Below are 26,830 nucleotides of genomic sequence, written 5' to 3'. Positions count from 1 at the left end.
GCTTAATAACATAGACCTATTCACTGAAATAAATACAATAGGATTGCAGTGGAAAAACTAAGTTTCTGGGGAAAGCGGAGAGCCAAACTTGAGTGAGCCCACCTAGTGAATTTGGGTATAAAACCTAATCTTCTTGGCAGAAAAAGCAGGGAGGAAATAGCAAACAGCTCTGAACTCTGTAGTTCTCATTTCTAGGCACTGGAAAACATCTTGGGCCCTTGGGGATAGACAGGGGTTTTTTGCTTGTTTTTTTTTTTCCCCCCTCTTAATACATTTCTCTGTTGGAGGAATCCCTTCTGTGGCAGAAGGCACTGCCTCATTAGTTAATTTCCTAGAAAACCTTCCTGATTTCCACCCAAAGAATTACTTCTTGAAGTCAGAATAGGTAAGAAAACATTAATTTAGAAGGCAACAGAAAATTGAGATATGCCTTTTTTTAAAGAGCAAGGACACCAAGGTGACGTGGAACCATGTACACTGAGTAGCGCACACATACAGGTGTGCACACAAATATAATCTTCCTGGTTCAAACGACAGCTAATATGCACTGAGTGCTTCCTCCACTGGGCACTCTTTTAAGCCCTTTATATGCTTTAACTCACTTAATCCTCACAACAAGTCTATCAATATAAAAATGTTTTTAAAACTCTTTTGGCAGATTCAGACCCAAGGCCTAAGGAGGTTGGGACACTGAGCAGCAGAGAAAGCCTGTCCTTGAGCCCAGGACTCAGGTGTCCCCTCTCCCTCTTGCTGCCTCTCCCTTGGATGTCTCTTTTCTTTCCATCTTCAACTCTTGTTTCTTCCCAGCCGGTTGTCCTTGCCCACACAGCCAAGTAGAAAAATTAAATTAATATTGGATCAGTCTGTGATTTTAAAACAACACACGACCCGAAGTTTCCTTTAGGAGCGCTCATGATGTGTTTGCTTTTAAAAGAGGCTCTATTTTCTCCCCCAGCCCAGGGCTATATGCTGATCTTATTTAAAGAGACAAACTCTGTGTTGCTTCAGCCCCTTCAAGCAGTAAGTTTAAATTGAAACTTACATAAATTGTTTAAAATAATGTGATGTGAATGTTTTCTTTGAAGCTAAATATTGAATAAGTTTTTCCTTTGTTCTTGTTTAAATTTATGAGATGTTCCCTATCTCCCCAATGCCTTTGTAAACTAAAACTAAGGTGGATAAATAAAATCAAAAGGTTAGCCCTTGCATTATTATCTTGGGAAAATGCAGGTTTCGAAGAGAAGATCCCTGTGTAGAAATTCACACGCTATGAATATCACCTCTGTTGTCACGGCCACTGACCACAGTGGGCTTTCCATCAATATGATGCCAGGCTATCAGTCTGACTTCAGAGAAGAACAGCTCTGAAGAGCGAGGAGGCATTGAATGCCAGAAAGAAACGTGTTGACATAAATCAGTTAGACTTTCATATATATTCAGAGGGTCCCATCCTTGAAAAGATCAATGGATAGATACCTATGAATTACAGGTGCTTCTTATATGTTTAACTGAATATTCAAAACCATTTTCCACGATTCCACCGTGTTTCGCCGCTGTGTTCTGCCCCCTGTGCTGTAAGGCTGTCAGTAGGTTCAAAGCAGAGAACACCAACAGACTATTCAGTCCTCTTTGTTCTATCATTATGCAACAGTCCTGCTGGACAAAGTCACATAACACGGTACAGAGAGAAAATTAATCATCGGCTAATGAGATGGGGATGTGAAAAGAAGTTTGAAAGAAGTAATTTAGAGGCCCCAATTAGGGCCTATTCTCGTGGGTCTCCCATGGGCACAGCTGGTTGATCCCAGGTTCAGGGATGTGAGACGGGCACCGGGTTGGGGAGGTGGAGGGGAGGAGATAAAGAAGCCACGACCTCTGGGCATACAAAGTGGCTTTCGGAATCCTCCAGATGAGAGCTAATAAGAACCCACATAGCAGTGGGTACCAATGCAATGATGTAGAAAGGTTTTTCAAAGTCAAGTAGAAAGTCAAGTCACTTTCAGACTTCTGTCTGAAAGGTTTTGGCATGCGACTGGATGAGGTTGCCTACGGAGGTTTTAAACTAGGAACTGAGAAAGGGGAAACTCCATTAAAAGAAAATAGGCAAGCCCTCAAGTTACTCTGTCCGGGTGTAGGGCAGATGACCTGGGCACCCAGCGGTTTGCTATGGAGAGCATTCAGACGCACACAGACACAAGCGTGAGGGTACCAGCCGGCCACAGAGCAGAGCAAATTACTCAGCATGAGCTTCCAACCCAAGGAATTCAGAGTGACCCCCTCCCTCCCCTGTGCAGTGAGAATTTGGCCCTGTCCCTCAGAACAAGAAAGCAACAAGAATTTAGGAGAAGTAAATGTTAGGGGGAAAGAGTCTATACAGATTTGTCTAAGAGGGTCTTCTTTTCTTCTGTGGCTGAGTCTGACCTGCAAGGAGAAATCAGAAGGGGTAGGAACTTTAAGAAAGAGTTGTCTTGCCATTGTATAGATATTGAGGGCCAGGTGGGGAAAACCCAAGACGGAAGGAGATTCTAAGAAAAAAGTATTGGAAAACCCAATGGAGAACACAAACCCTTTTATTTAGTTTTAAAAACTTCAACCACAAAGTTGTATGACAGCACCCTGCAGAGACATGACATACATGTTTTAGTTGAAGGAGGTCATTTGACACGTGTCAACTCCACGATGAGACTGCCAGAAAGACTCACGCATGAGCTGATGTGACACTTTCAGTGCAGACCTGGCCCAAAGCAAGCATTTGAGTGTAGCCACTGTTTTTTAATCATAATGTACCAGGTCAGCCACAAGGGATAGAACTCAGAATCAAGAAAGGTCAAAAGCACTGCTAATCCCATAGGTCAGATTCTATAGGGCCTATTTCTGGAGTTTCCCCTAGACTGCAGAAAAGGTGGGTTTTAGAGGAAGTCACTTGTGGAAGAGTTGAGGGAAGCAGGGTCACTGAGGCCGAGCTGAAGAAGACGCAGGTGCTCCCGGAGCCTTCTCCGTGGAACTGACCAGCAGCACTAGGACAGAGTAGCAGACTTCTGACAATAGCCCAGGAGAGCAGAATCAGGACAATGGGTTTAGTCCAGGATATCAGGTCCTGAGGCAATATAAGAGAGGTAAATCTCTCACTGTGAAACCGTTAGAAAAGGGAATGGACTGTCTTGGGAAGTAGCAAATAATCTGTCATTAGATGTGTCTTAGGGAAGGCAGGATGGGAGATGTGGGGAACTCAAATGCGCAATGGTGAAGCAGGCAGGACCTCTCATCCTAATTTCAGCTCTACTCTTAACCAGCTGTGTCACTTTGGGCAAGTCACTTAACCTCGAGAAGCCTCCATTTTCTCATCACTCAATCAAGAAGGTCAGACTAGGAAATGCTCAAAATCTCTTTCAGCTTTGAAACTTCACAGTCTGTGGTGAGGCCTGGCATCCTTTGCTTCCTTGTGAAAGTGAGCCCCTCCACACCTGCCTGGCATGTGCCAGCATGGTCTTTATGCCTCAGCTGTGAGGCCCATTGTGTCTGAAGAGTGTGTGTTTCCACAGGCTCAGAAAACAGAGCAGCTTACTTTGAGTGTGACAGTTCAGGCCTCTGTACTGAGCACTGGTGTCAAATTCAAATCGCACAGCCCGCGGTGCGAGGGAATTTCACAGGACCTCTGATGCGCTTTTACTTCCTGCTCACTCCAATTATATTTGGTTTTCAAGCACATGCTCCACGCACAGGTGGCTGGAAAGATCTGACAGACTTCTTTCCGCAGTCATTGCTCTCTGCAGCAATTTTGGCGAGAAGTGTGGAAATTTTCTTCACTGGGTGCCGTGTCACAGTTTCAAACATGGACACAAATCTCCCCACTCATGTCAACAGCACTTAAAATAGCTGTTGATGGCTGCATTCCTCCGTCCTGCCAGCATTATATCCCCAGTCAAAGGAGACAGAGGGTTTTATTTATGGAATGAGGTCTTTGTTTACAGCGTGAGCACAGCCAGGCTCCAGGAGCTCCCTTGGGTATATATCTTGCATTCAAATAGAAAACATACCTCACCACCTTTGGATCTCTTTGGAAAGATCACAAAAGCATCATCAATGTTAACTTTCCTTGATTCTGCTTGTAGGCATTCCCTTACCTCATAATGTATACTATAATGTTAACTTATAATCTTTAGGGTTGATTTGTTCTTGATAAATATGTACCCATCTTTAAGGTTGGATTTTTTCACAAGGGGAAAACATAAGAGCGATCCTGCCTCTAGGGAACTGGTTTTGAACATTTCTTCTAAGAGAACATTTAGAAATCTCCTTTGTATTTATGATCCTAATAAGTATATTTTGAAATAACTTTTTTAAAGATTTATTTATTTATTTGAGAGAGACGCACAAGCGGGAGAGGGGCAGAGGGAGAGGGAGAGAATCTCAAGCAGACTCCATGCTGAGCACAGAGCCAGACGCGGGGTTCAATCCCATGACCCTGAGATCATGATCTGAGCCGAAACTAAGAGTCAGACACTTAAGCAACTGTGCCACCCAAGCGCCCCAAGAACATCTTTTCTATATACTCATAGAAGTCATCCTTTATGAGACTCAGGTCAGCTGTCACTCCCTCTAGCATTCCTATCGTGACCCTTTCCCCCTGTAATTAGTTTCTGGAATTGCCTTAACATAGTACCACAAACCCTGCAACAGCTTCAAACAGAAATGTTATCCTCTCAGTTCTGGAGACAAGCAGTCAGAAAGCAAGGTGTTGGCAGGGCCATCTTCCCTCTGGGAAGGAACCAGGGAAGAATCTGTTATATGTCTTTCCCTCCATTTCTGGTTTTTGTTAGCAATTCTTGATATTCTGGGCTTGCAGCTACATAACTGAATCTGCTTCCGTTGTCACGTGGTGGTCTCTCCGCACACCTGTGTCTCTTCCCTGCTTATGAGGACACCAGTCCTATCAGACAGAGCCCACCCTCATTGACTGTAACATTGTCTTCCCTTGGATACATCTGCAGTCCCCTCTTTCTCAATAAAGTTACATCACAGGTACCGGGGGGTCATGACTTCAGCCTCTCTGTTCAGAGAGATATGACAGAAACCATCACACCTGTATCCCAGACTGCTTTCATGCTCCCCTTCTCTGTGCTTAGCATCTCCCATTTAAATGTCTCACAACAGTTGTCATACTGTATTGTCATTTTCTGCACAGGAGTGTTTTCATCAGACTGTCCCTTCATTGCAGGAGCGACTCATATAACATCTTTACAGGCAAAGTACCTTGCGGAACATCCAATACCTAGTAGGCACTTGAATGTTTGTCAAAAGAAATACTTCGTCGTTGTCATCGTCATCCTTTCTGTGTCTACAATATGAATAACATATTTATATAAGGTTACATAAATATTATACATGAAATACATATTCACATTGCACATAAATGCTACCATTTTTTGCGTATTCTCCATGTGCCAAACATTATGTTCAACACTTCAGATTTTTTAAAAATCCCATTTAATCCTCACAAGAATATTACAATTTAAATATGATGATCCGCATTTTGCAGATACTATAAATGAGGCTTAGGAAGATTCAAGGTCCTGAGGTCATACAGACAGTGTGTGGGAGATCCAGGACATGGTCCCAGGTACATTTGATTGCGGATTTGGGCTCCTGACACATTGATAGGCTGCCTTCGCACGGACGGTACTCTCTGAGGCTCCCATTCTGTGGACATAGTATGTCTGGGTTCATGCTCACATTTATCTGAAGAAGACACGGAAGTCCAGAGAGGTTGAGGAACCAGTCAGCCTTGGGGTCCCTCAGCTGTTGCCCAGATCCTTTTAGTTCAAGTTCACCTTTTTCAGAATCTGCTTTCCTTTTTTGATTTTCTGATCATGAAACAATTTTTGAGAATATTAGAGAAAAGGAGGACATGGAATGAAAAAAAAGCATTTGCTTTAATAGTCTGTGTATTTAACCGACATTACAGAAGACTAGGGCTGTCAGTTGCAATGAACAGAATGAGCCCACATATCACCACATAGCTTCTCTGTCCAATGATAATGGATCATATTCTGAGGCAGTAAGTCCTCTGGAGAAAGGAGAGGAGCTTCTACATGATTCTCAGAGCCCCTCCAGCCTGTTGCTCTGCCTTGGCCCCCCCAAGCCTCATATCTCTCTGGACTCGAGGTCCCACTTGGGCCTCAGGTACAAGGAAGGGGGCCCTGGACTGAGTCAGAACCTGGATCAGGGTGGTTCAGGCCCGATGACCTGCCAACAGAGTTCCCTGGTGAAGCTGGCCTGCCTGTGCTTGTGTTTTGACTGCTGCTAATGATCCCTGCCCGGAATTAGACCTCCTGCTAACCTTTGGCCTGATTGCTGCCTCATTTCTCTTATTATTCTCTTTTAACGTGGTGCCCTGTCTGCTGGGCCACACTTGTTCCTGGAGCTGACAGTGTACCTCTGTCCCCCTAACCTCAGCCCAGCCCAGCATCCATACCCACACCTACCCTAATTAGGCCCAGACTTGACCAAGACAGGCCTCTCTATTGCCTTTCTTCCAAGTGGGGTCAAGTTCTCATTGCCAATAATTAGACTTCAGGGAGGCATTGATGTTGGAAAGGGCAGAAAGGGGGCCAGCTGCTGCTCGGGGCAGTGGACCAATGGAGAAGGAGGGGTGGGGTACAGCACAGCAGGCAGGGGCCTCTGCCCGGCAGAGTGCACATCTGACCTTGGCTGGCTGCTGTCCCAGTGAGAATAAAACCACGAGCTTGAGTGCCAAGATCCCTTCTCCTCTACCCTGACTCCTGCAGCCTCTCAGGACACGGGTCACAGTGTCACTCGCTCACTATGGCTGTAGCATTGACAGCAGGTTGGAGTCCCCCAAGCTTATCAGGCTGTCCCCGGCCCATCTCTTCCTGGGCCACTCCATGAGTCTCGGTTTACTCTTCTCAAGTCTTCTGCTAAGTTTGGTGCCCATCCTCACGTTCTCCTTAAACCCAGAGATTTCCCCAAGCAAGGACCATGTTGCAGTTCCTGACCCCATATCTCAGCAATTGTACGTGCCCAGGAACTGCCACATGAATGATCGAAAGATGGATACTGCCATGCCTCTTAACACCCTGAACTCAAACCCGAACCTGCCCTCTGCCACCTGCTCGTCTAATTGAAGAAACACTGGACTATGTATGAATCAGGAAACAGGATTTTTTTTTTTCTGGTTTTGTCTTGTCCAGTTGGGAAAAGACAATGAGAAAGACATGCTTTCTGAGCCTTGGCCTTGGCTCCTGTGTGCTCGTTGTCTGCAACACAAGGGGAAATCTGGACAGGGCTCCGGTCTTGGAAATAAATAACCCTTGCTCTTACTTAAGTACAATTTCTGAAAGAAAGTTCTACTCTATACTTAACTGGATTCTTTCTTGCTGCAATTTAAGCCTTCTTCCTCCTTTTCCTGAGTGGAATTGTAACTCATTATCTCTGAAGTTCACAGGGGCAGCTTTTCTAAGCAAGACAAGGAACTGACTCTTGGAGCTTGCATTCTCTCCTCACCTTTGTCCTCCTGTGTCTGCGTCTTTCTCAGACTCCCAAAAAGTGTGCATTTGCTTTAATGAGTTAGTACATAATAGGTTCCTGTGCTATTTGAGAAAACAATTTCCATCTGTTCATATATTGTTAAAAAGTAATGGGTTCTTATTTAAAAAAAAAAAAAATCTAATGCTTTCCTACTTCCTCCTCTCAAATACTGAATCTCAGATCCTTTGAGGTCCAACATAATTTAAGTGTTAATTCCTTTCTAAGCTCTTTTCAAGCTACTGCACTCACCATGCAGATTTCATTAAACCTCAGAGTCTCTTCATATTGATGTTTTTGTAAAAAGCAAAGTAACTCTTGCTCTATATTAAAATATTTCGCTCAAGAGTAGTGTCTTTTGTCCCGATTTCTAAAGACGTGTTTATTTATTTGGCCTTCCGAAAGGAAACAGAAGTCTGTTACAACTAACAGAGGATGCAAGCGCCGGGCTTCTCATCTCATTTGTGGGCAACATCTGGTTATTGTAATTCACAGGGTTTGCTGTCCTGAGCGGTTTCAGCCTTAAATCACCTTATGTTGGCAAACAACAGTGAGGGCCAGGCCAGGAAAGGAACAGACAAATCCTGTGCATGGAATGAGATTAAATAAAGGCATGAGCCTGCCAATATTTCAATTTCTAAAATATTCACCTTGAAAGCCAATCTGTTGTTTCAGTGATGCTGACACTGAAAGCCCTTGTGTTCTGGAACTTCCCCCTTTAGATCCGGCAGCTGGATCAGAATAAATTTTTAGTAGTAACATGTATCAGGTGAATCATCAAGTCGGGTCATTCTACATGGAGACATTAAGGTAGTCCAAAGAGTCTTGTTTACATAAGGAGCCAGAGATGGAGACCGAGACCGAGACCCAGGGCGCCGAGCAGACTCTGCCCATGTGTCCGCTTTGGGATGCTGGGGATTCCATGCAACTACTTTATGCCTCAATTTCTTCATCTGTAAAATGAGAATAAGACCTGTGAAACTTTAGGAACATTTTAAGTTCCAAGGGTGAATCCTCTCTGTCACTTCCCAGCTTTTCTATCTTTTCTGTCTCACTTGCTTTGAGCAATGTCAGCACAGACTGTGGAACACTAGTGCCCAAAGAGATTATTCAGCCTAACAGTCCCACGTTACAAACGAAGAAACCGAGAACCATAATTACAGAGGAAATACCAAGAATGTCAAGGTGGCGCCTTTGAACGAGAATGCTTATTTGGCATTTATATGTATGTGGTTTTTGCTTGTTTGTTTGTTTTTTAACAAAACCAAAATTGGAAAAAAAAAAAAAAAAAACAACCTCATTTTATTGAAGTCCTGCTGGTGCGCTCTCAAGTTAGATAGATTTCCTAAGAAATGGGACAGCAGTCCTCTTGGGGTTAGAGATCAGGAGCACCCTGCTTATTCTGTTGGACCCAGAGGAGCAGAAATATCCAGGGTATAGAGGAAAGCTATCACAAGCCTTTTCCCCAAGCGGAAGAGTGTTTGCCGGTGTTTTGTATGCTCTGGAGTGTCTTCATAAACAGAGGGTGTCCCTGTCACTTCATCTGCCTCTGGGTGTCGCCTACCTTTCAGCACAGGTAAGCAGAGTGAGACCACGCCTGGGCTGAGGCAGAGGCTGTCCCTGAGAACCAAGAGGGTGGAATGGGAATGATCTAGGAAGAGGAAGGAGAAAAGATAGGACAGTAGGAAAAGAAAAGGGAGTTCATTGCTGAGGAGTCGCAGAGGGTCACTGTGGCTTCTGGTGGCATCCGTGCTCCTGTATGTCTCCCTGAGCATCATCACAGCACCCAGTGAGAGTGTCTGCTTTCTGTGAACAGAAGTGCTCTTCAGAGACGGATCCCTTCACAGTATTCTAACAATCCCTGCTTGTAAATCAATCTGACTTCTTTAGGAAAAGAAAATCCCTGTATATGACCATCGAAATTACTTGTTTCATTACAATGCTAAAAAAAAAAAAAAATTGCTTATATTGGAAAACCCATTCTTTTAGCCCCCTTACATTTTTATACAGAGTGTATTTTTTTTTTTAATAAAAGGGGATAAAGATTTCAGGAGGGTTGGTCCATTATTTATTTGTTGACTGAATTATGGGAAGAAAGTATGATCATCCGATGGAATGCAGAAGCATATACAGCTAATTCTGTGCCTATGTGTACTTAACCCAGCCATAGTAATAACTCTTTGTTTTTTATTTCCTGGGGGAAATAGGTTAGGTTGGACCTGAATGCATCATTATAAAGTATGCACATATAAATTGGACTTTTCTAAATCTAGGTCACTTGGAGAAGAAGGCTCTTTTGAGAAAACCAGACTGACAATTAGATTCACAGGGCACTTCAATGTTAAATGGCATTCTTCCCACATTCTGGGTCATAAGGCAGCAAGTATAAACAATACGCCGATGTGAAGACACAGAAAATCACATTTGCAACAATAGCAAAGCTTCATGGTGCATGGTTTTCCACTTTAATATGCTGTGTTCTGTTCTGCCATGTTAATGTTTTAAGTGACATAATTTCCTTTTCGTGTAGTTTCAAGTTCATCTTTTATTTTCTCTTTATCTTTCTGGAATAGCTCTCTACAAGGCTATATCTTATGCTGGGAGAAATTCCTAACCAAAAAAAAAAAAAAAAAGAAAGAAAGTGTAAAGTCAAATAATCTTTGCAGGAAAACAGCAAAATAACAATGAAAATGGATTTAAGACCCTCCAGCCAAAATGTTATCTTGTGTACTTTACAGACTCAATCTGTGTCCCAGGCTTTGATCCAGGCCTCAACATGATGACTGGGATTACGCCCATTAACCCAATGATTCCAGGCCTGGGGCTGGTGCCACCCCCACCACCAACAGAAGTGGCTGTCGTCAAAGAAATAATCCACTGCAAAAGTTGTACTCTTTTCCCTCAAAATCCAAGTAAGTGATACCTGCAACAAATAATCTGCTCCTCCATTTAAGATTTAAGTTTTCCTTTTTTTTTTGTAATGTAGCATTGCATGCACTTTCAGATGTGACTTGGAATTCTTCCCCATGGATGCACCAAGTGGGGATCCATTTGACAGGAGGCTTTTGTCTCTAGATTCACACAAATGGATGGGGCTGTGTCCATGGGTTCTATCCAGGAGCTGAACCGACACCATGAAGCCAGTGTATGTGATGTGGAGATACAGACCCAGCATTAAGAATCTTTTTGCATGCAGCAAAGTCTAGCATTTGCCGCAGAACATGGTGTGAAATATATGAGCGTTTCTATCCATCTTCACAAATGTGGGAGAAAAATTCTGAAATGTGCTTTGCTCGATGGAAAATTGAATTAATTTGGCAGTTAGCAATTTTGGGGGAAGGCCGCATCTCAGAGTTTCTGGGCCAAATGGCATTTGCTTGAAGGAAACATACATTTGATGAAATAAATGAGTCAGAATTTTTTTTTTAATTTAGTCTCAGATACTAAGTTTATGGGCTTAAATAGCTAGAATTTTTTTTTATTCATATTAATCAGTGTTGTCTTTTCAAAGTGGACTTTTCAGGAGATTGCTTTAGTAATCTACATATAAACTAGGTAAAATGTTGTGACAGTGTATGTTTTATCTTTTCCTACAGCCTCCCCCAAATGTAATCGTTAGCTCATTTAAATGTGAATTTAAAAAAAGTGTTGTTTTCAGTCCCAGTGTTCCCCTAGCCCGGCAAGGACTGAGCAGGCTTGCAGGTCCTATTCTCTGTCTTGCAAATCTATTATCCGTATATCCCGCAGCAAGACAAAGCAAATAACAAGCCCAAGTTCCCCATCATGTTGTCATCTCATCATGCTTTGTACCTTGTGAACTATTTCCCCCCCATTTTCTGGGCTTCTGTATTATGAAGTGGAAATGAAATTATGCTAACATTGGCATTATCTCTGTTCTGGGACAAGATTAGCCACCCCGTGTAGAAAGGACCTCAGAAAGTAAAGTTTGGGGGGAGGAGGGGAGAGGAGGTAAGAATAAGGCAGGCCACTATCAGTGTAAGTCAGAGTAGACATTTATCACGACTCTGGATTGAGAACATCGCTCTGTGAGTTTCCCTTTTGCCAGGTGAACCAGGAAGTGCACAAAGAAATAAAGGGCACACCCCTCTGTTTCTGTTGTGATTATTAGATCTTCCTCCTCCTTCCACAAGAGAACGACCTCCTGGGTGTAAGACCGTGTTTGTCGGAGGATTACCAGAAAACGCTACTGAGGAAATTATTCAAGAAGTCTTTGAGCAGTGTGGTGATATTACAGCCATTCGGAAAAGCAAGAAGAATTTTTGTCACATTCGCTTTGCGGAGGAATTCATGGTTGATAAAGCCATTTACCTTTCCGGTACTTTGCATTACATAAGGGGTTTTTGAGGCATTTTTTTGTGTTTTGTGATGTTAATACGAGCTTGCTTCCCTTTTGCCTTCACGCACAATAAAGTCCTCACAGTTTGGTGCTGGAAAAGGAGGACTTCTGCCTTTACCCTGGGCTGCCAGAAGCTCCATGTTAAGACCGAGAGCCCACCTCCGGGCAGGAAGGGTTTCCCACCACCAGTCTTGAGGAATTCCATTGAGTTTCTAATTAATGTTCTCAAGTGCTTATTAGATGAAAAGCAATATTATGAATACTGAGGACCATTATTATTACTGGATGTAATTCCTCAGGGGAATAAAGTACTCTCTGGGCATAATTTCAGTTTTTCAGAAGTGGTTCAGTTTCTAGACCCCAGGGTACCACATCAAGATCAGTTTCCTTGCAGAAAGTAGTCCACAGGTCCTAGGGGGAGGCCCGATCCCACTGCCCAATTGCTAGTGCCTTTAGAGTGGTAACACCTACCCCCAGGATACCTGCTTCTTTGGTGCCATTTGATAGGGGAGATTTTCACAGATGTTGAAATTAGACCCAGTGCTACCTGTGGGTGTTGGAGCAAGTGTACAGAGGCTGTCCTAGAGGCCTTTGCCAAATCGAAGAACCACAGATCTGGTATGTGGTTTTTGGGAGATGCTGCTTAGAATCAACTCATTGCCATTCCCTCGAGCTCTCCTTCCGCCTGTTTCAGTCTGTTGCTGGGCACACCACCTCCCTATTCCTGATGGAAAGCTAATGAGCGAAGGTGAGAAAAGAATAGGGGAAAAAAAAAACAACAACTGAATGCTACCGCCAGGCTTACTTAATTCCTGCAGGCAGCTGCTGTTGCCTCGCAATTCCCTTGCAAACCCCAGAAGCCCCGGAGTTGTTCCAATGCTGCTGCAACTTTCCTGAGCCCAGGTAGTGCTGACTTTAAAACCCTTATTCTGATAAAACCTTACAAAGGTGGGGGTTGGGGGTGGAATCTGAAAGCATTCTAAAATAGAGGTGGAAGACGAAACATAGAAAAAAATATTTTACAACACACAAATAGCTGTGTGCTTTACCTGTCAAGTATCTCGGGCCATTGCATCAGAGTAATCTAGCACACAGCTGGGGACTCGGTCGTGGCCGTGGGTCTCACATACCTCGGGCAAGATAACCTCTCTCTGGCCTCCATTTTCTCATCTGCAAAACTGAGGTAGTACCAGTACCAGTACTAACTCAGAGGATCATGATGAGGAATGAATCCAAATAATGGATAGTAAGTGCTTAGCAGGGCACCTGCAGCAAGAGGAACCATTGAGCAAATGGATGTTTTTAACACACATATCCCGAAGATGGTAAAGAAGGACTGATTCTTGTTTCTCACAGACGTGCCCCGGGGAACCTGGGGTGTAACCACAGCTCTACCAATAAAACTATTACTTTCCTCCAACTGATGAAATAAGAGGGGTAGAGTGGATCAGAACTGCTTTTCATCTCCAACAGAACACAACGTTTAGACCCGATCAGAAACCCCATGAGACATCGCCAAAAATGAACAGGCCCAAATTTAGGCACGGGAAAGGTATTCCTGTATTTCTTCCTTGATGCTAGGCACTTCCCAGTTTGGACCTTGGTCCTGCTTCTGAGCCAGTCGTCTGATTGCCCCTTGGTCTGCCTCTTGGCAGTAGAAGGAGCCCACAGCAAAAGCCTTACCTCCAGCCTCCCTGCCTGGATGCACAGTGGTCTCCCACCTCTCGGCCTCAGCCACCCTGGGGATGTTGTCCATTAGTTCAGGGAAGATCTGAAAGTCTGATTAACTGGAGGGGCAGGAGGGAAGGAAGGCTGCCAGTCCTGTGCATGAGCTCCTATAAGCCCAAACCCAGCTGCTAGGCCTAATTTTAGGACCGTGTTCACAGTTGAAGTCCAAGCTAATTTTAGACTCAGCCTCATCAGGATCTCTTTTAAGGCCTTAATGATGATGTTTTGGTGAAAGAAAGGGTACTTTTTGGAACCAGAAATATCGAAAAAGTGGTGCTCTGGACACCCAACCAGTTAGGGTTACAGGCCAGCCTTAGGCGGGGTGGGCCGCTCAGCTGTTGCCTATTTGTCACCGTGGCCTGCTGACGCATTAAGTTCCTACGGCCCAGAACCAAGACGCGCTCTGCTTTAGCATGAATTCTGCTCATACGTGATCGGATGTTTGCGGTTTGGGTTGGTATTGTCATATCTTCCCATTTTTAGAGAACATCATTTAAACCTAGCAATGAGAAGGGCATAACAGGAATCAGATGTGAGATCTGTTTGGTATTTGTAACTTCTCAAAGGTGTGAAGTGCCCTACAGAGAAGAAGTCAGCCTCTGCAAGGGTTTTCAGCTGAGTTTCAGCCCAAATGCCAAGATAATCCATTGAAATCTACCACGGAGATCTCGAATGTCAGCGTTAGTGCAGCCTAGCATTTCACAGTGGTATCTCATTTGCAAAGCCCCTACACAGCAAAAGTGTTCATTTTGCTCTCTCCTCTGGCAGCCCCAACAGCTGTGATCCTGCTGGGGCCTGAATTTATGTTTTTAAAATCTGAGTACCCCAAAGTGAAGAGCAGCCTCAAAGCCAAGTCGTCTTCATCTGAAGTGAGGCTGGCTGTCTGGGTTCAGTTCTGTTTGTGTTGATTTCTCCCATCAGGTTTCTGCACATCATCTTTATAAGTTGGCTAGCTCGCAGTAAATCCCCCAAAGATTTCCAGGTTCCCCCCTCCCCTTTTTTTTATTGGTCCAGCTCTGCGCTCTTGCGCAGGCTCCCATGGCCTTCAAAGATTGCGCGGACAATTTGTGTGGGGCTGCATCCTAGATGAGGTACTGCAGGGCTGTAAGGAAGGCAGCTGGTGAGGCCTCTTGATTGAAGGTAAAATATTCTCCCGCGTGCCCCAGAGGATAAGTGGAAATAAAACAGCATTGCAAAATTGCCTTGGTAATTGTGGCTTTTGCAGCTGCCGAGAGAGAATGGAGAAGCATTTTCTAGGGGAATGAAGCAATAACCTGGGAGTGAGGTGTTGTGGAATTTACTTTGTAGATCTTTTTAAATACCATAGATATTCTTTATTTACTCCTATTTCGACTTTTTTTGAAAAAGAATTTAAGAACACTTATGCAAGAGAGTTACCGTAAATTGAAAATATAATACCACTGGCCCTAGAAACGCAGATAGGGGAAAAATGCTACTTGCCAAATTTGTTTCTGAGCTCCCTGGAAGCCAGAGGGAAGAAGGAGTTATGGTAAGTGCCCTGGTTCTTGAGGTCATCATCTCAGTAACATGGGCTTGAAAGATGGGTGGGTGACCCCCTGAGACACCTCCCAGAACTGTGTTTACCCCCACATCTGTGATAAGCTGAACTTCACAGTACTTCCTTATCACCTGGGAGAAGGGTAATTGCTTCCCACCTCCTATGGAAGGAATGCAGTGCCCTTCCTGCGGGCTAAAAAAAAGGGGGGGGGGGCGGAAGTTTCGTCAGGGTGCCGTGAGGGCAGGGCCAAAACGGTGGCGTCGTCGCAGCGGTGACATCATGACGCCACCGGCCTCTTCGTTGCTTTCAGGTTACCGGATGCGATTAGGGTCCAGCACGGACAAAAAGGACTCGGGCCGCCTGCATGTGGACTTCGCCCAGGCCAGGGACGACTTCTACGAGTGGGAATGCAAGCAGCGGATGCGCGCGCGCGAGGAGCGGCACCGGCGCAAACTGGAGGAGGACCGGCTGCGGCCGCCCTCGCCGCCCGCCATCATGCACTACTCCGAGCACGAGGCTGCGCTGCTGGCCGACAAGCTGAAAGGTAGGGGGCCGCCCTCGCATCTCCCGCCCGGCGGGAGGCATGGCCCGCTCGCAGGGCAACACCGCCATCCCCCAGGGCCCCAGCGCCCCCGACATCTCGCTCTCCGCGTGCTGGGTGCATGCAGGCGACGGCACCCGGAAGCAGGGGACACTTGCACTTCCTCCTGCTGTTGGGACGCAGCCCGGGCCCTGCTCACCGGTGTTCGTGCACGAGTGTGTAGGGTCGCGCAACGCGGTCGGTGGAAGAGGGGCAGAAGGGTCATGTGCCGTCACCCCAGAGCGGGCTCCTGTCTTCCCACCTGTGCGGACCGAGCAAGGCTAGTGTCTCCTGCAGGCAGGGAGTCCTGGGGGAGGCTCCCGTTCCTGGTGGGGCTCCGGGTTCTGGAGCTTCCACCTACCTGTGCTCTTCTCAGAGCCTCCCTTCACATGGAAAAGGGCGCTGGGGTCTGTGGAGGGTAGAAGCAAAACGTGGAACAGGATCCCTGCCTTCAGAAATGGAGTTGAAGGGACACTGCTGACACTACAGAATAATCGGGAATTAAAAGGAGTACATTTCATTTCTTTAGAGTTTGCTCGTTTCACATGTTTGATGCTATGGGGGATAAAGCCACATGGAGGCTTTAGTACCTGCCCCAGTGAATGGCGGATGATAGGGGCGGGGCCAGACTATAACTTGGGAGCACGCATATGAGTGAATTCTCTTCCATTATTGATCAGAGTCCTGTAATCTGAGCAGCATCTGCATTTACAGGCAAATGATGGTCAGACCTTCCTCCGACCATTGAGTGTGTTGGGCTCTACCGTGAGAACGCAGGTTCGGGTAACTGAGCACACCCACATGTCTCAAGTAAATTATTAACTCTAGGACAAAGCCAGTGGCTGACTCAACCAACATTGTAGTGGCGTGTTTTGGGAACACAGTGGGCAAGTGTTGATGAAGGTATCCAGAAAATCTTCCAGGAGAACCATGCAGGATAAACAGGTTTTTCTCTCCCAGGAGAAGAAGGGCCTTAAAGACATTCCAGTCAGAGGCAGGAGCTCTGGGATAAAAGACACAAGGAAGCAGAGAAGAAGGTGGCACCGGAGGAGAAAGGCAAGGGGGCCTGCTCCAGCACCCGGGAGAGCGGCTTGGAAGTTTATAGAGCAGGGTGCAGCTGGAAGTGTGGCAGGGCCCTGAAAGCTGCTGCTGGATTGGGGTTTTACTCGATAAGCAGTAGAGAAGCCATTAATGTTTTCTTATGAGAAGAGAGATGTGATTGATCCTTGGAGTGTCTTAGAGCATAGCTAGCACACTGCTGGCAGCATGTAAAGTGGATTGGATGTTTTCACTAAGTGAGATGTATGAAAGCTGCCCAAAACCTATTTTAGGAGGATAGGAGGTTGACATTCTGTTTCTTTAAAAGAGTTAAAAAGGATGTCTGCTTCTAGCCCTCATGCTCTGTTTAGGCCTTGGGAGCCCCTAATCAGCTGCCGTTTTGGCTGAAAGCCCCCCACTGTAACTACCCAGGGCTTTTTTGCCACCAGCCCATGTTGCTCTGCTCTGGGAGGTCCCATCTGACAGACATAAATACACAGGCCACAGGTGTCCCTTTAACAAAAAAACACACCAAATACAAACACAGGCATCATCTCCCTTTTCCATTCAGGCTACAGATCAGAAGGAACGCTCAGAATGAGAGAGCACAACACCCTCAACCAGGAATATTGATTTTGGAACAAGTAGATTTTTACTATCCTGCACATTGTGCATTATCAGCTTATGGGCTACACCTAGACATGACAAAAACTAGTGCCTTCATTCTGTAACCTCTTGGAGGGATTTTACAAAAATCTGGCCACCTTCTCTGCTTTTTAAGGAACCAGCACAGAAATGTCTATGCACGTGAGAGGAACAAGGCACTGCCTTTGCCGTGAGAGGATCACAGATTGGGATGTCAACTGGGTGAAGTAATTTGCAAGCTTTGCCATTTCAAAAATATATATTTATATAGATGAGTATAATTTGCGGAATTTAGGAGCTGCACCTTCTCCAAGTACTTTGTGATCCCTTGAGAGAACAGATTGGAAAATTTAATAGATGGCAGTTACAGTAGAATGAACTAGCTGGGGATACATCTCAGGCAACCAGTCAGGTAATATCAAGCTTGACAATTTCAACCCAGGCACAGAGTTTGGAATATAAACAGCATTTAATTGCTTAGGAATTGGCTGCCTCAGAGAGGAAATCCATTCCATGCTCCTTATATAACGCTGCAAAGCCAGACTGGAGGGGCAAGGAAACTGCTTCCCTGAAGATGATTTCATTGATGTGGAGATTAAAAAAAAGAAAAATGCAGTCAAAACCCAAGGTAAAGAAGCCTGAGTAAAAAAGAAGATGGAAATATGATCTGAAAATACCTAATTGGATTTGATTTTTTTTCCCTCCCCTGAGAAATCATGCTATCTTAGGTTTATTACAAACATTTTTCCCCATTTTACATTGTACTTGTTTATTCTTGGAGTTTTCTTTTTGAAAATCAGCTCTATCTAGCAAAATCTGTATAAGCCAACTCTTTTTTTTTTTTTTCTTAAGACTTTATTTATTTATTTGACAGAGAGAGATCACAAGTAGGCAGAGAGGCAGGCTGAGAGAGAGAGGGAAGCAGGCTCTCCGCTGAACAGAGAGCCCGATGCGGGGCTTGATCCCAGGACGCTGAGATCATGACCTGAGCCGAAGGCAGAGGCTTAACCCACTGAGCCACTCAGGCGCCCCAAGCCAACTCTTTATTATGACCCACAAGGCCCTCTACATCCTGCCCAGTTGTTAAAACTGTGTGCATAGTAAATGCTGAGACCCTTCTTCCCTCCCTCCCTCAGTGATTTGGAGCTTTGAGCTATGTTATATTTGTGGCCACTGGTGCTGCCAGGCATGGTCGGAAGTACAGGGGCCAGTGATGCTCACCACCAGCATTGCACAAATATTTGTGGAGCTCTTTACCCTATAGTTAGTTGGGACTGTGCTAATAAGCACTGCGTGGGGAGACAACGGCATGCAGGCCCCCACCTCACAGTGTTGAGACTTCTGACGTGGTAGAGCCAGTTACAAAGCACCGGGACGGGGCACCTGAGTAGCTCAGTGGGTTAAGACCTCTCCCTTTGGCTCAGGTCATGATCCCAGGGTCCTGGGATTGAGCCCCACGTCGTCGGGCTTTCTGCTCAGCAGGGAGCCTGCTTCCCCCTCTCTCTCTGCCTGCCTCTCTGCCTACTTGTGATCTCTGTCAAATAAATAAATAAAATCTTAAAAAAAAAAAAAAAAAAGCACCAGGACGTGCTGATAGCGTGTGTGAGAAGTGCAGTGGGAGCTCCCAGGAATGACCCAGAACCCAGCTGGACAGGGTGTGAGGGCGGATCTTCTGAGACCAGCTCACCCCAGATCCAGTTGCCACTGGGCCTTCTTGAAGGCTGAGGAGAAGTCAAGTTGTAATTGAGTAGAGTCTAAGGCAGCGTCTGTTACATTGATACAAATTCTAAAAAGAAATGTAGCGGGCACCCTGCTGATTAAATAGACATTGTTCTGAGACAATTCAACTTAATGAAGACTGATTGGGAAGTAACTGCTCACAGACCCAAACTTTATAGCATGGCTTTGAGAAAGTGAGAAGGAGCTCAATAACACCATAATTACACTTTATTGGAAACAGTAGCACCAGGCAGATGAGATAATGAATTTCAGTGTGTCTAACACAGACCATCCACCCCTGGAGGAACCTTGTGTTTGGACTGTGGAAGGAAGAGATTGATTAGACGGTGAGAAAGATTATATCCTAATTCACTGGAGATTTCTCCTGGCAAGAGCATTTAAAAGTTTTTGTGTACTTTTTCCCCTTTTGGAAAGCTTCACATAATCTTTCATTATGTGGTGAAATGAAGAGTTTCTCTGTGCATCAGGTGAAGTTTTGACAAAGCTTTGAAGCAGTGCCCTTGGGGTCCCCCTGGTATGTCATTATGAATTCAGCTCTCCGGGGATCAGCAATCATAATTTCCGGAGGGCTAGACTCTGATTTGCATACAGAATGGCCCCTGTCAGCCTGCCAGAGGGAGGAGGGGTGGCAGTGGTGCCGGCGTTTTGCTGATGCGGTTGTCAATATTTATGGCTCCCAGAAAGTAAAAATCAATAATGCTGTAAGCGAAGTGGAAGTTCCATTAGCTAAAAGCCAGGCTTCCTTCTTAGGACAAGGGAAATGAGAAGCACAGGAGCCTGTTTGAGAATCACTTCCTTAGGCGTTATTGACCTTCACAGAGGCAAGATAGGCCACTGCATCTAGAAACATCTTGCTTAACCCAAAAGCTGGAATAACCAGTGCATTTTCGTATTGCCACCACCCGTAACTGTTTTCATTTTTACAGGTACTACGAGAGTTGGGGGAGATTGTGTGTGTGTGTTTGGGGGGAGAAGGGTGCATTAACCATTTGCATCACCTTTCCTGCCACCTGTGATTTGGAGGATTGATAAGGTTATACCCCTTTTAATAGTGCATTGAGCAGCCAAAAAATGGAGACTTGTTTAGGGATGTCCAATGTTGAGGGACACATGTTGAAATTTTAGGGATGTTGTAGTATTAATGCTTGGCCATCCTGGAAGCCCCATTCTGCTTGGGTTAATATACGACTCTACACTGTAAGCTGTTTCCAGAAATCAGTGATAGCTAGATCAACACACCATTCCTATGGTTCACTCTGTGTGTGTGTGTGTGTGTATATCCCCATTTCTTTTTTTTTTTTTTTTTTTTTTTGAAAAAAAAAATGTAGAACATCTTCCTTTTATCTCATTCTCAGGACATTTTATTCAAACATTAATCTCCTCTCCTGTTATTACTTTATAGACCCAGCCATAAGTAAGGGTATTACATCTCACCTAAGTTTTCATAGTCAGTGTTCACGGCCTGGCTCTCATCCCACCTATTGTTCTGAAAATCAAGGCCAGATCTCCCTCCATAACAAAGGGGGAGAAAAAACTACTTACTAGTTTGAGTCCTTTTCCCCTTTATTATCTATTCATCAGTTTGACTGAAGTTTACCCTGTGTCCACCTGCTGGGTCCTGGGCTCTATGTCATGGCCCTGAGGTTTCAGATCTGATTGCAGCACGGGCCTGGCCTTTGAGGAGTTTACAGTTCAAGGGTGGCTAAAGGATATTGTGGCTGTGGAACCATGACTTACGAATATGAATTGAACAGTGCCAGTGATTTTCTTTAACTCATTTAGACGTTAAAAACTGGTTCAAAAGAGAATTTGCTCTACAATGATTCATATTTTCTACTGAACAAAAATTCATCTCCATTGTTAGGAAGAATTATTTGTGTTGTTATCAGCTCTCCACAATTTATGTCCTGTCCCTAAAGAGTAATAAGATAGTCTGGTCAAAAACAATGAAAGATTCACTCCTTCATCAAATCAGATAATTCTGGGGGTGGGTGGGAGCAATGGAGAGGGTCCTCTAGACCATGGCCAGCATTTCACTGAAAGGATCTGCAGTGGTCTCTATGCCCATTTGCAAGTCGTGGATAATTTTTTTTCCACATTTTTTTTTTTTTCCTGGGATGGGGATGCCAGGTGCTAAAGCAGCTCTTCCTTAAATGCCGGTGGGGGAGGTTAGGGACAGGGATTCACGAAGCTCCTAAGGATCACATCACATCCTTTCAATATTCTCCACTACCTCAGCTGCTACTTTCCATTTCAGGGTTTTGTTATCTTTTAACTTAAATGAGCTCCCAGCCAATTCCCAGGTTTTCATTGACTGATTTCTTCCAGTGCTTCCAAAACTTTAATGTGCGTATGAATCACTTGAGTAGGGTGCAGATTCTGAGTCAGGAAGCCTGAGTAAGAGTGAGTCTGCATTTTCAAAGAGCTCCCAAAATGAGGCTCAAGCTTAAAGTCTTTGAATAGCAAAGATTTATCCTATGTGCAATTTTTTAAATGCCTACTATGTGTCAGGTGCTCAAGAAATATGGAAGAGAGGGAAAGAGAGGGAGGGAGGTTGATAAAGTCTGAGGTAAACAGAAATGAAATGAGATGGGTATGGCTTTAGGTCGTGACACTGAGGGATAATAGTCATCATAATATTGTTTATTCCTCACAAAACTAAAGTTGGTCATTATTTCCCCAGAACTGAAAATGTCTTCAAAAAGATTTTTGACTCCTATGATAAGCTGGTTAGTTAGTGCCTTACTGCAGAAAGTTCTTCTCTGTGATTATCGGACATCATTCTTAACTTTCATTGCCAGTGGTAATGACCTCAGAGGCCTGAAGGGTAAAGGACCAGCTAGCCTAACTGCCAGGAGGACATTTATCTCTGAGAGTCCCTGTGAAAATATTCTTTAACACAGAATTGAAATGTTTATTCCCAATTGATGTTTCCCAACTTCTGACCACTGAATTTGTGGCTCTCTAGCTCTAATCATGGCAAGTCTATTAGAAATAGTGTAGCCAAATATAGGTAAACTGCAAAGAGAAAAGCTCAGAATGACCAGGAGATTGAAATGTGTTTTGGAAGCTTTATTCTCATGTCAGTCCTTCAAAACTGGAGACCCATCCATAAACCAGCAATTACTATACAGAGTGACTGATGTTTTAGTAGCAGGATATTTAGGGAATTGCAGAAACATAGCAAGTGGACACATAATTCATGCTGGGGTTCCAGAAAAGCTGCCTTCATGAAAGGCACTGAAGCTGAATCTTGAGGGAACCAAAACAGGTGGACCAGAAACGAGAAGGTTCCTAGGATGAGTGCACAGACAGGCAAAGGCTGGGGAGGTGTGGGCATGGTTATTAACAAAGGGGAGAACAGTAAGGGAATGGGGGATGGATTGAAGAGGAAAATGCAAATCAAGAAAAGTCATGGGGCAAATATGTGCAGTAACCTGAGTGTGATGTCTCGAAGACCCTGATTAGAAAACACCGCACAATTTTTAATGAGCAAATGGTCCGTATTCAGTCCTTACTGCGCCGATCTTCCCAATTCTTGCTGTGGAAAAAGCACGTCTGCACATTCTAGTTTCTAAACTGCACCCATGTTCAGAGTTATGCCTAAGCGTGTTCACAGAAAGTATTTGGAATTCTTCATAATTGCATCTTTGATGTGATTTTTATGAGCACTGTTAATTTCTTTTCACATGAATAGCTTTAATAATGCTGCAATCTAAGTCCTGTTTAAATTAGTTTATATTGTTTTCTATTTTCTCAGTGATCTTGCCACTGAATACAAAATTGAATTTACAGTTGGATATTGAAAATGACCGCTCCCCTTACACTCCTGTAACCATTCAGAGTGAGTTGCTGGGTTAGTCTTAATTAATATAAAGTCCCTTCTTACACAGCAACAGATATTGCCCAAACTTAACCAAATGCACCTTAACTAATGTCTTCACATTTAATTTACATGTCAGTACATCAATTTTACATTGGCCTGGCAGTTTTAGAGAGTTCAGAAATGAGGATGAAATCGGGAGTTTTCACCAGAAGTCTACACTTCTTTTAAGCTAATCCAGTTCTGCCTACAGTTACTCGTGTTACATATTTTTTAACACTTGTTAAAATATGAGCAAGTCTCTTGCTTCCTTATTTTATAAATTGTATATTTTCAATTGCTTAATCCTAAAACTGCTGTTTCTCTTTCTGAAAACTATCAATTAACTGTGATCTGCTGGTGAACTTATGCACTCCGTCTAGGAGCAAGGAACAATAACATTTGAACTTATGCACTCCGTCTAGGAGCAAGGAACAATAACATTTGGTTTTCAGATAATTTGAGCAAACATATATTTTTAAAATTGAAGTGTGTTCTCCCTGACAGTAAATTAGTGTACTTATGAACTCAGTGACCACAGGCAAGAGAAGGAAAAACAACCAGTAACAGGAGGGAAAAATAGAACAGCATTGTTCTCTCTCCTAGTTAGCTCCCCAACAAAATCGTGGAGGGTTTCTTTTGCTCTGTGTTATGCAGAGATGAAAGTCCCAGCTAAGGGGAAAAATGGTACATGAAGTTGGTGTTTTCTTTTTTGTTGTTGTTATTTTTTAAGAGGGGGGAAAAAGATTTCTTATAAGCGTTAGGTTTATTCGTGCTGTCTTTTGGGAGGTCCATTCTCCTAACATATATTGGCAGGGAGAGAGGTAGAGAGTGCGCGCTGGAGGCCAAATTTATTCTGACTGTAATGGTCACAGTGGGCCTCTCACAAACATAATGCTAAATTATGGGCCTCTCCATGGGCTGAATGTAATGTTAAGTTGTATGATGGATTTTATCTTACACAAGCCGCTCCGGTCCATGAAATGAGATAAGAAACCACTGCAGCTGGAGTTCACAGAAGGTTGAGCTCAGACTGAAATTCCAGAGTTAACAGAATTGGATGAACCCATCGTGAGACTGCACGCGTGTGTTCTGCGCTTGTGTGTTGAGATTTTCAAGGAAAGGTGTCTTTGTGGGGTGCCCCGTGGGTGTTCCCAGGGCCTGTTGTCTCCTCCGGTGAAGGTGTGAGGGTGGAGGGGGCAGGTTTGTGCTGAAAAAAGGCTTTGATCCCCAACCCTAGACTGCCCCTGCTGCAGTGGGAGAGGGTCTAGGTGGGTGCTGATCAGTAGCATGTGTTCAATGTGTACTTCCACCGTGGAGAAAGCAGAGCACATCCCACACACGGGGTCAGGCTGGTCCTGCCTTCGTTCAGCACACGTACTTCTGCGCAGGCAACAGCCACCACAAGGAAGGGGTGCCCCTTCTGGGAGGGGGCCTCTAGCAGGAAAAGTACTAAAGGTATTTCTGTAATGCGCTATGAAATTCACAAAGAGCCCCAAGAAGGAAGGTTTTGTGTGATGTGTAACATACCAACAACAGTGGTTGATTAAAAACATGTGGTGTGTTAGATAAAACAAAACTCCTCTACCAAGTATGAATCACACTGTCCAGTCATTTGGGGTGTGTGTGTGTGTGTGTGTGTGTGTAAATAATAAAAATAGATAATATAGAAAATATTTCCAAACACAAAGATACACACAGTTTTTCTGATGTTCCTCCAGTGGAGGGATCATAATAAGCACTCAGTATCTATCAGATAAATAAGTAAGAATCTGAATCTTCCAGTTTAATTTTGCTCCTGATTTTTAGAATTCAGAACCTATCTAGTTTTCTTGAGAAATGTAGGGTATTCTTCTCAAGCCACATTTTCCAAGGGTAGGAAAATATAAGTGGAAGACTTCTCCCCTCAGATTTGCCTGGGAAGTATGCAGGAAGCCTTCAGCAGTAGGATTGATTAAATGTTGTGATAATTGACATATAACTTCCAGTTCTAATTAACTTAATTACCTTCAAACTTGCTTTTTTTCCCCCCTACTTCTAAGCCATATAACAGGTCTGTTCCAGTAACAATTCCTAAACAGGCAAGTTTGTTTTCTTTCAAATAAACTTTATCATTTATTTATAGGTGGAACCTCATTCCCCACTCCCCCCACTCCCAAATCCCCATACACACCTCAAACCAAGTTCAAATGCATTTCAATAGGCTTCCAGATTGCTTCGGGAGAAAACACTGACCACCCAGATAACAAGTCCTCTTTTGCTGAAAACAAGGAAATTTTCAGCCTAATTAAATATGTTGTATTAAACCTAAGATGAAATTAGTTTTGAACTGTAGTATAAAAAGAACTGACTAATTCCTACTAAAACCTTGGGAACAATATCATCTGTTACATCCAGTTTTAAAATAGTTAACTCTGTCATCCATATTTAGACACTAATTCTGCTGATTCTAAGCCAGAAAAGTAGTATCGTTGTATAATATATCTGATGAAAGAATGAAGTGGATACCAGATAGGTTAATGACAGTTTTTCCAGCCAGTCTTAAGAAAGAGAAATCAGGGTTTGGCGTACTGTGTTACCAAGAATGCCCAGAACAGACCTCAAACTGAATTTGCCGGTTTTGTAGATAAGAGAGTGAACCACTATTTGTTTCCTTGATGGCTGTATGGGACCATGGAGTTAGAGGTGGAAGGGGAAGCCAAGGGATGCTAGAGAACTTCATCTCAGGAGAGATAATTTGTGAAGTTTGGGAAATGCATTCATTAAGATGGTCCCTGTTAGGTCTTTTGAGAAGAGCCTAAAGTCAAGTCCATTTTCTTGCCTTGGCATGATTTCTACTTGGTGGTTTTCCATTTCCAGATGATAGCAAGTTTTCAGAGGCTATCACAGTGCTCCTTTCCTGGATTGAACGTGGGGAGGTGAATCGGCGTTCCGCAAACCAGTTCTATTCCATGGTGCAGTCAGCCAATAGCCACGTCCGCCGGCTGATGAACGAAAAAGCCACGCATGAACAGGAGATGGAAGAGGCCAAGGAGAATTTTAAAAACGCCTTAACCGGAATCCTCACCCAATGTAAGTAAAATTTTGGGGGCCATTTGTTTTCGTTGTGATTTTGCCTTTTCTTTTGCATTCCTTTAATTTTGGTTTTCATTTTGGGGGTAAGTAGTTCAATAATTTCCCATTTTACTCCATTCGGAATGGCAAACCTCATAACCTATTTCATGTTCTGTGGCAACTTGGCGGAACACGGACCCTGCCCTGAGAGCTTACTTCTCAAGGTGAGCAACGTTTCTGTAGCTTTTCCTCAGAACACCAAACCCGGCCCCTGGGGCAGGGCAGCCAGAAGCTTCTGTGCCAGCTGTGGACCCACCGCAGGTCACACCGCACCTGCAGTGCAGCCACCCTTTACCTGCTGGCCCCATGTGCAGGACGTGACCTGCATGGCCTCCTAGTGCCGACACTAGGAAGCAGACCCCGAGTACACTGTCCTTGAGCTCTGTTTAGGATGAAGGCACCATCAGAAAAACTCCTCCTCAGGATCCTTTATTTGAGGTGAGCTTTGGCTGTCAACGTGCGCAACTCAGGAGTCGAGATTTTTCTGCAGTCTAATTTTTTTGTCCTTTCTTCGTCTGGAAAGCAAATTGCCTTAACTGCTTAATGCTGGTGATTTTTCATGTCCAGACCTTAAATTGATGAAGGGGTATAAATGGGCTTTCTCATAGAACAATAGTCAGGGTAATTACCCAGGGCTCTATTCGAAAAAAGGGCGTATATTTTTTTTCTGGGCAGTCTGTCTGTGTCTGTAGTTAGCGTCAC

General features: G+C 44.2%; 1 protein-coding gene across 5 annotated transcripts in view; it reads left to right on the top strand.

The window, feature by feature from the left end:
* The window catches only part of ENOX1 (ecto-NOX disulfide-thiol exchanger 1), a 283,781-nt gene that overhangs the window by 102,317 nt on the left and 154,634 nt on the right, over positions 1-26,830 (top strand). For all 5 annotated transcript variants that reach the window (XM_032873965.1, XM_032873963.1, XM_032873967.1 and 2 more), the window contains 4 exons: positions 10,284-10,457; positions 11,675-11,881; positions 15,460-15,693; positions 25,874-26,086. In XM_032873965.1, the coding sequence (XP_032729856.1) occupies positions 10,284-10,457; positions 11,675-11,881; positions 15,460-15,693; positions 25,874-26,086 (828 nt within the window). The remainder of the gene's footprint in view (positions 1-10,283; positions 10,458-11,674; positions 11,882-15,459; positions 15,694-25,873; positions 26,087-26,830) is intronic.

Source organism: Lontra canadensis, unplaced genomic scaffold (assembly GCF_010015895.1).
Source record: "Lontra canadensis isolate GAN:19392208 unplaced genomic scaffold, GSC_riverotter_1.0 scaffold51, whole genome shotgun sequence".
Classification (NCBI taxonomy): Eukaryota; Metazoa; Chordata; class Mammalia; order Carnivora; family Mustelidae; genus Lontra; species Lontra canadensis.
The sequence above is the reverse complement of the archived record's forward strand: the minus strand, read 5'-3'. Positions and strand labels throughout refer to the sequence as shown.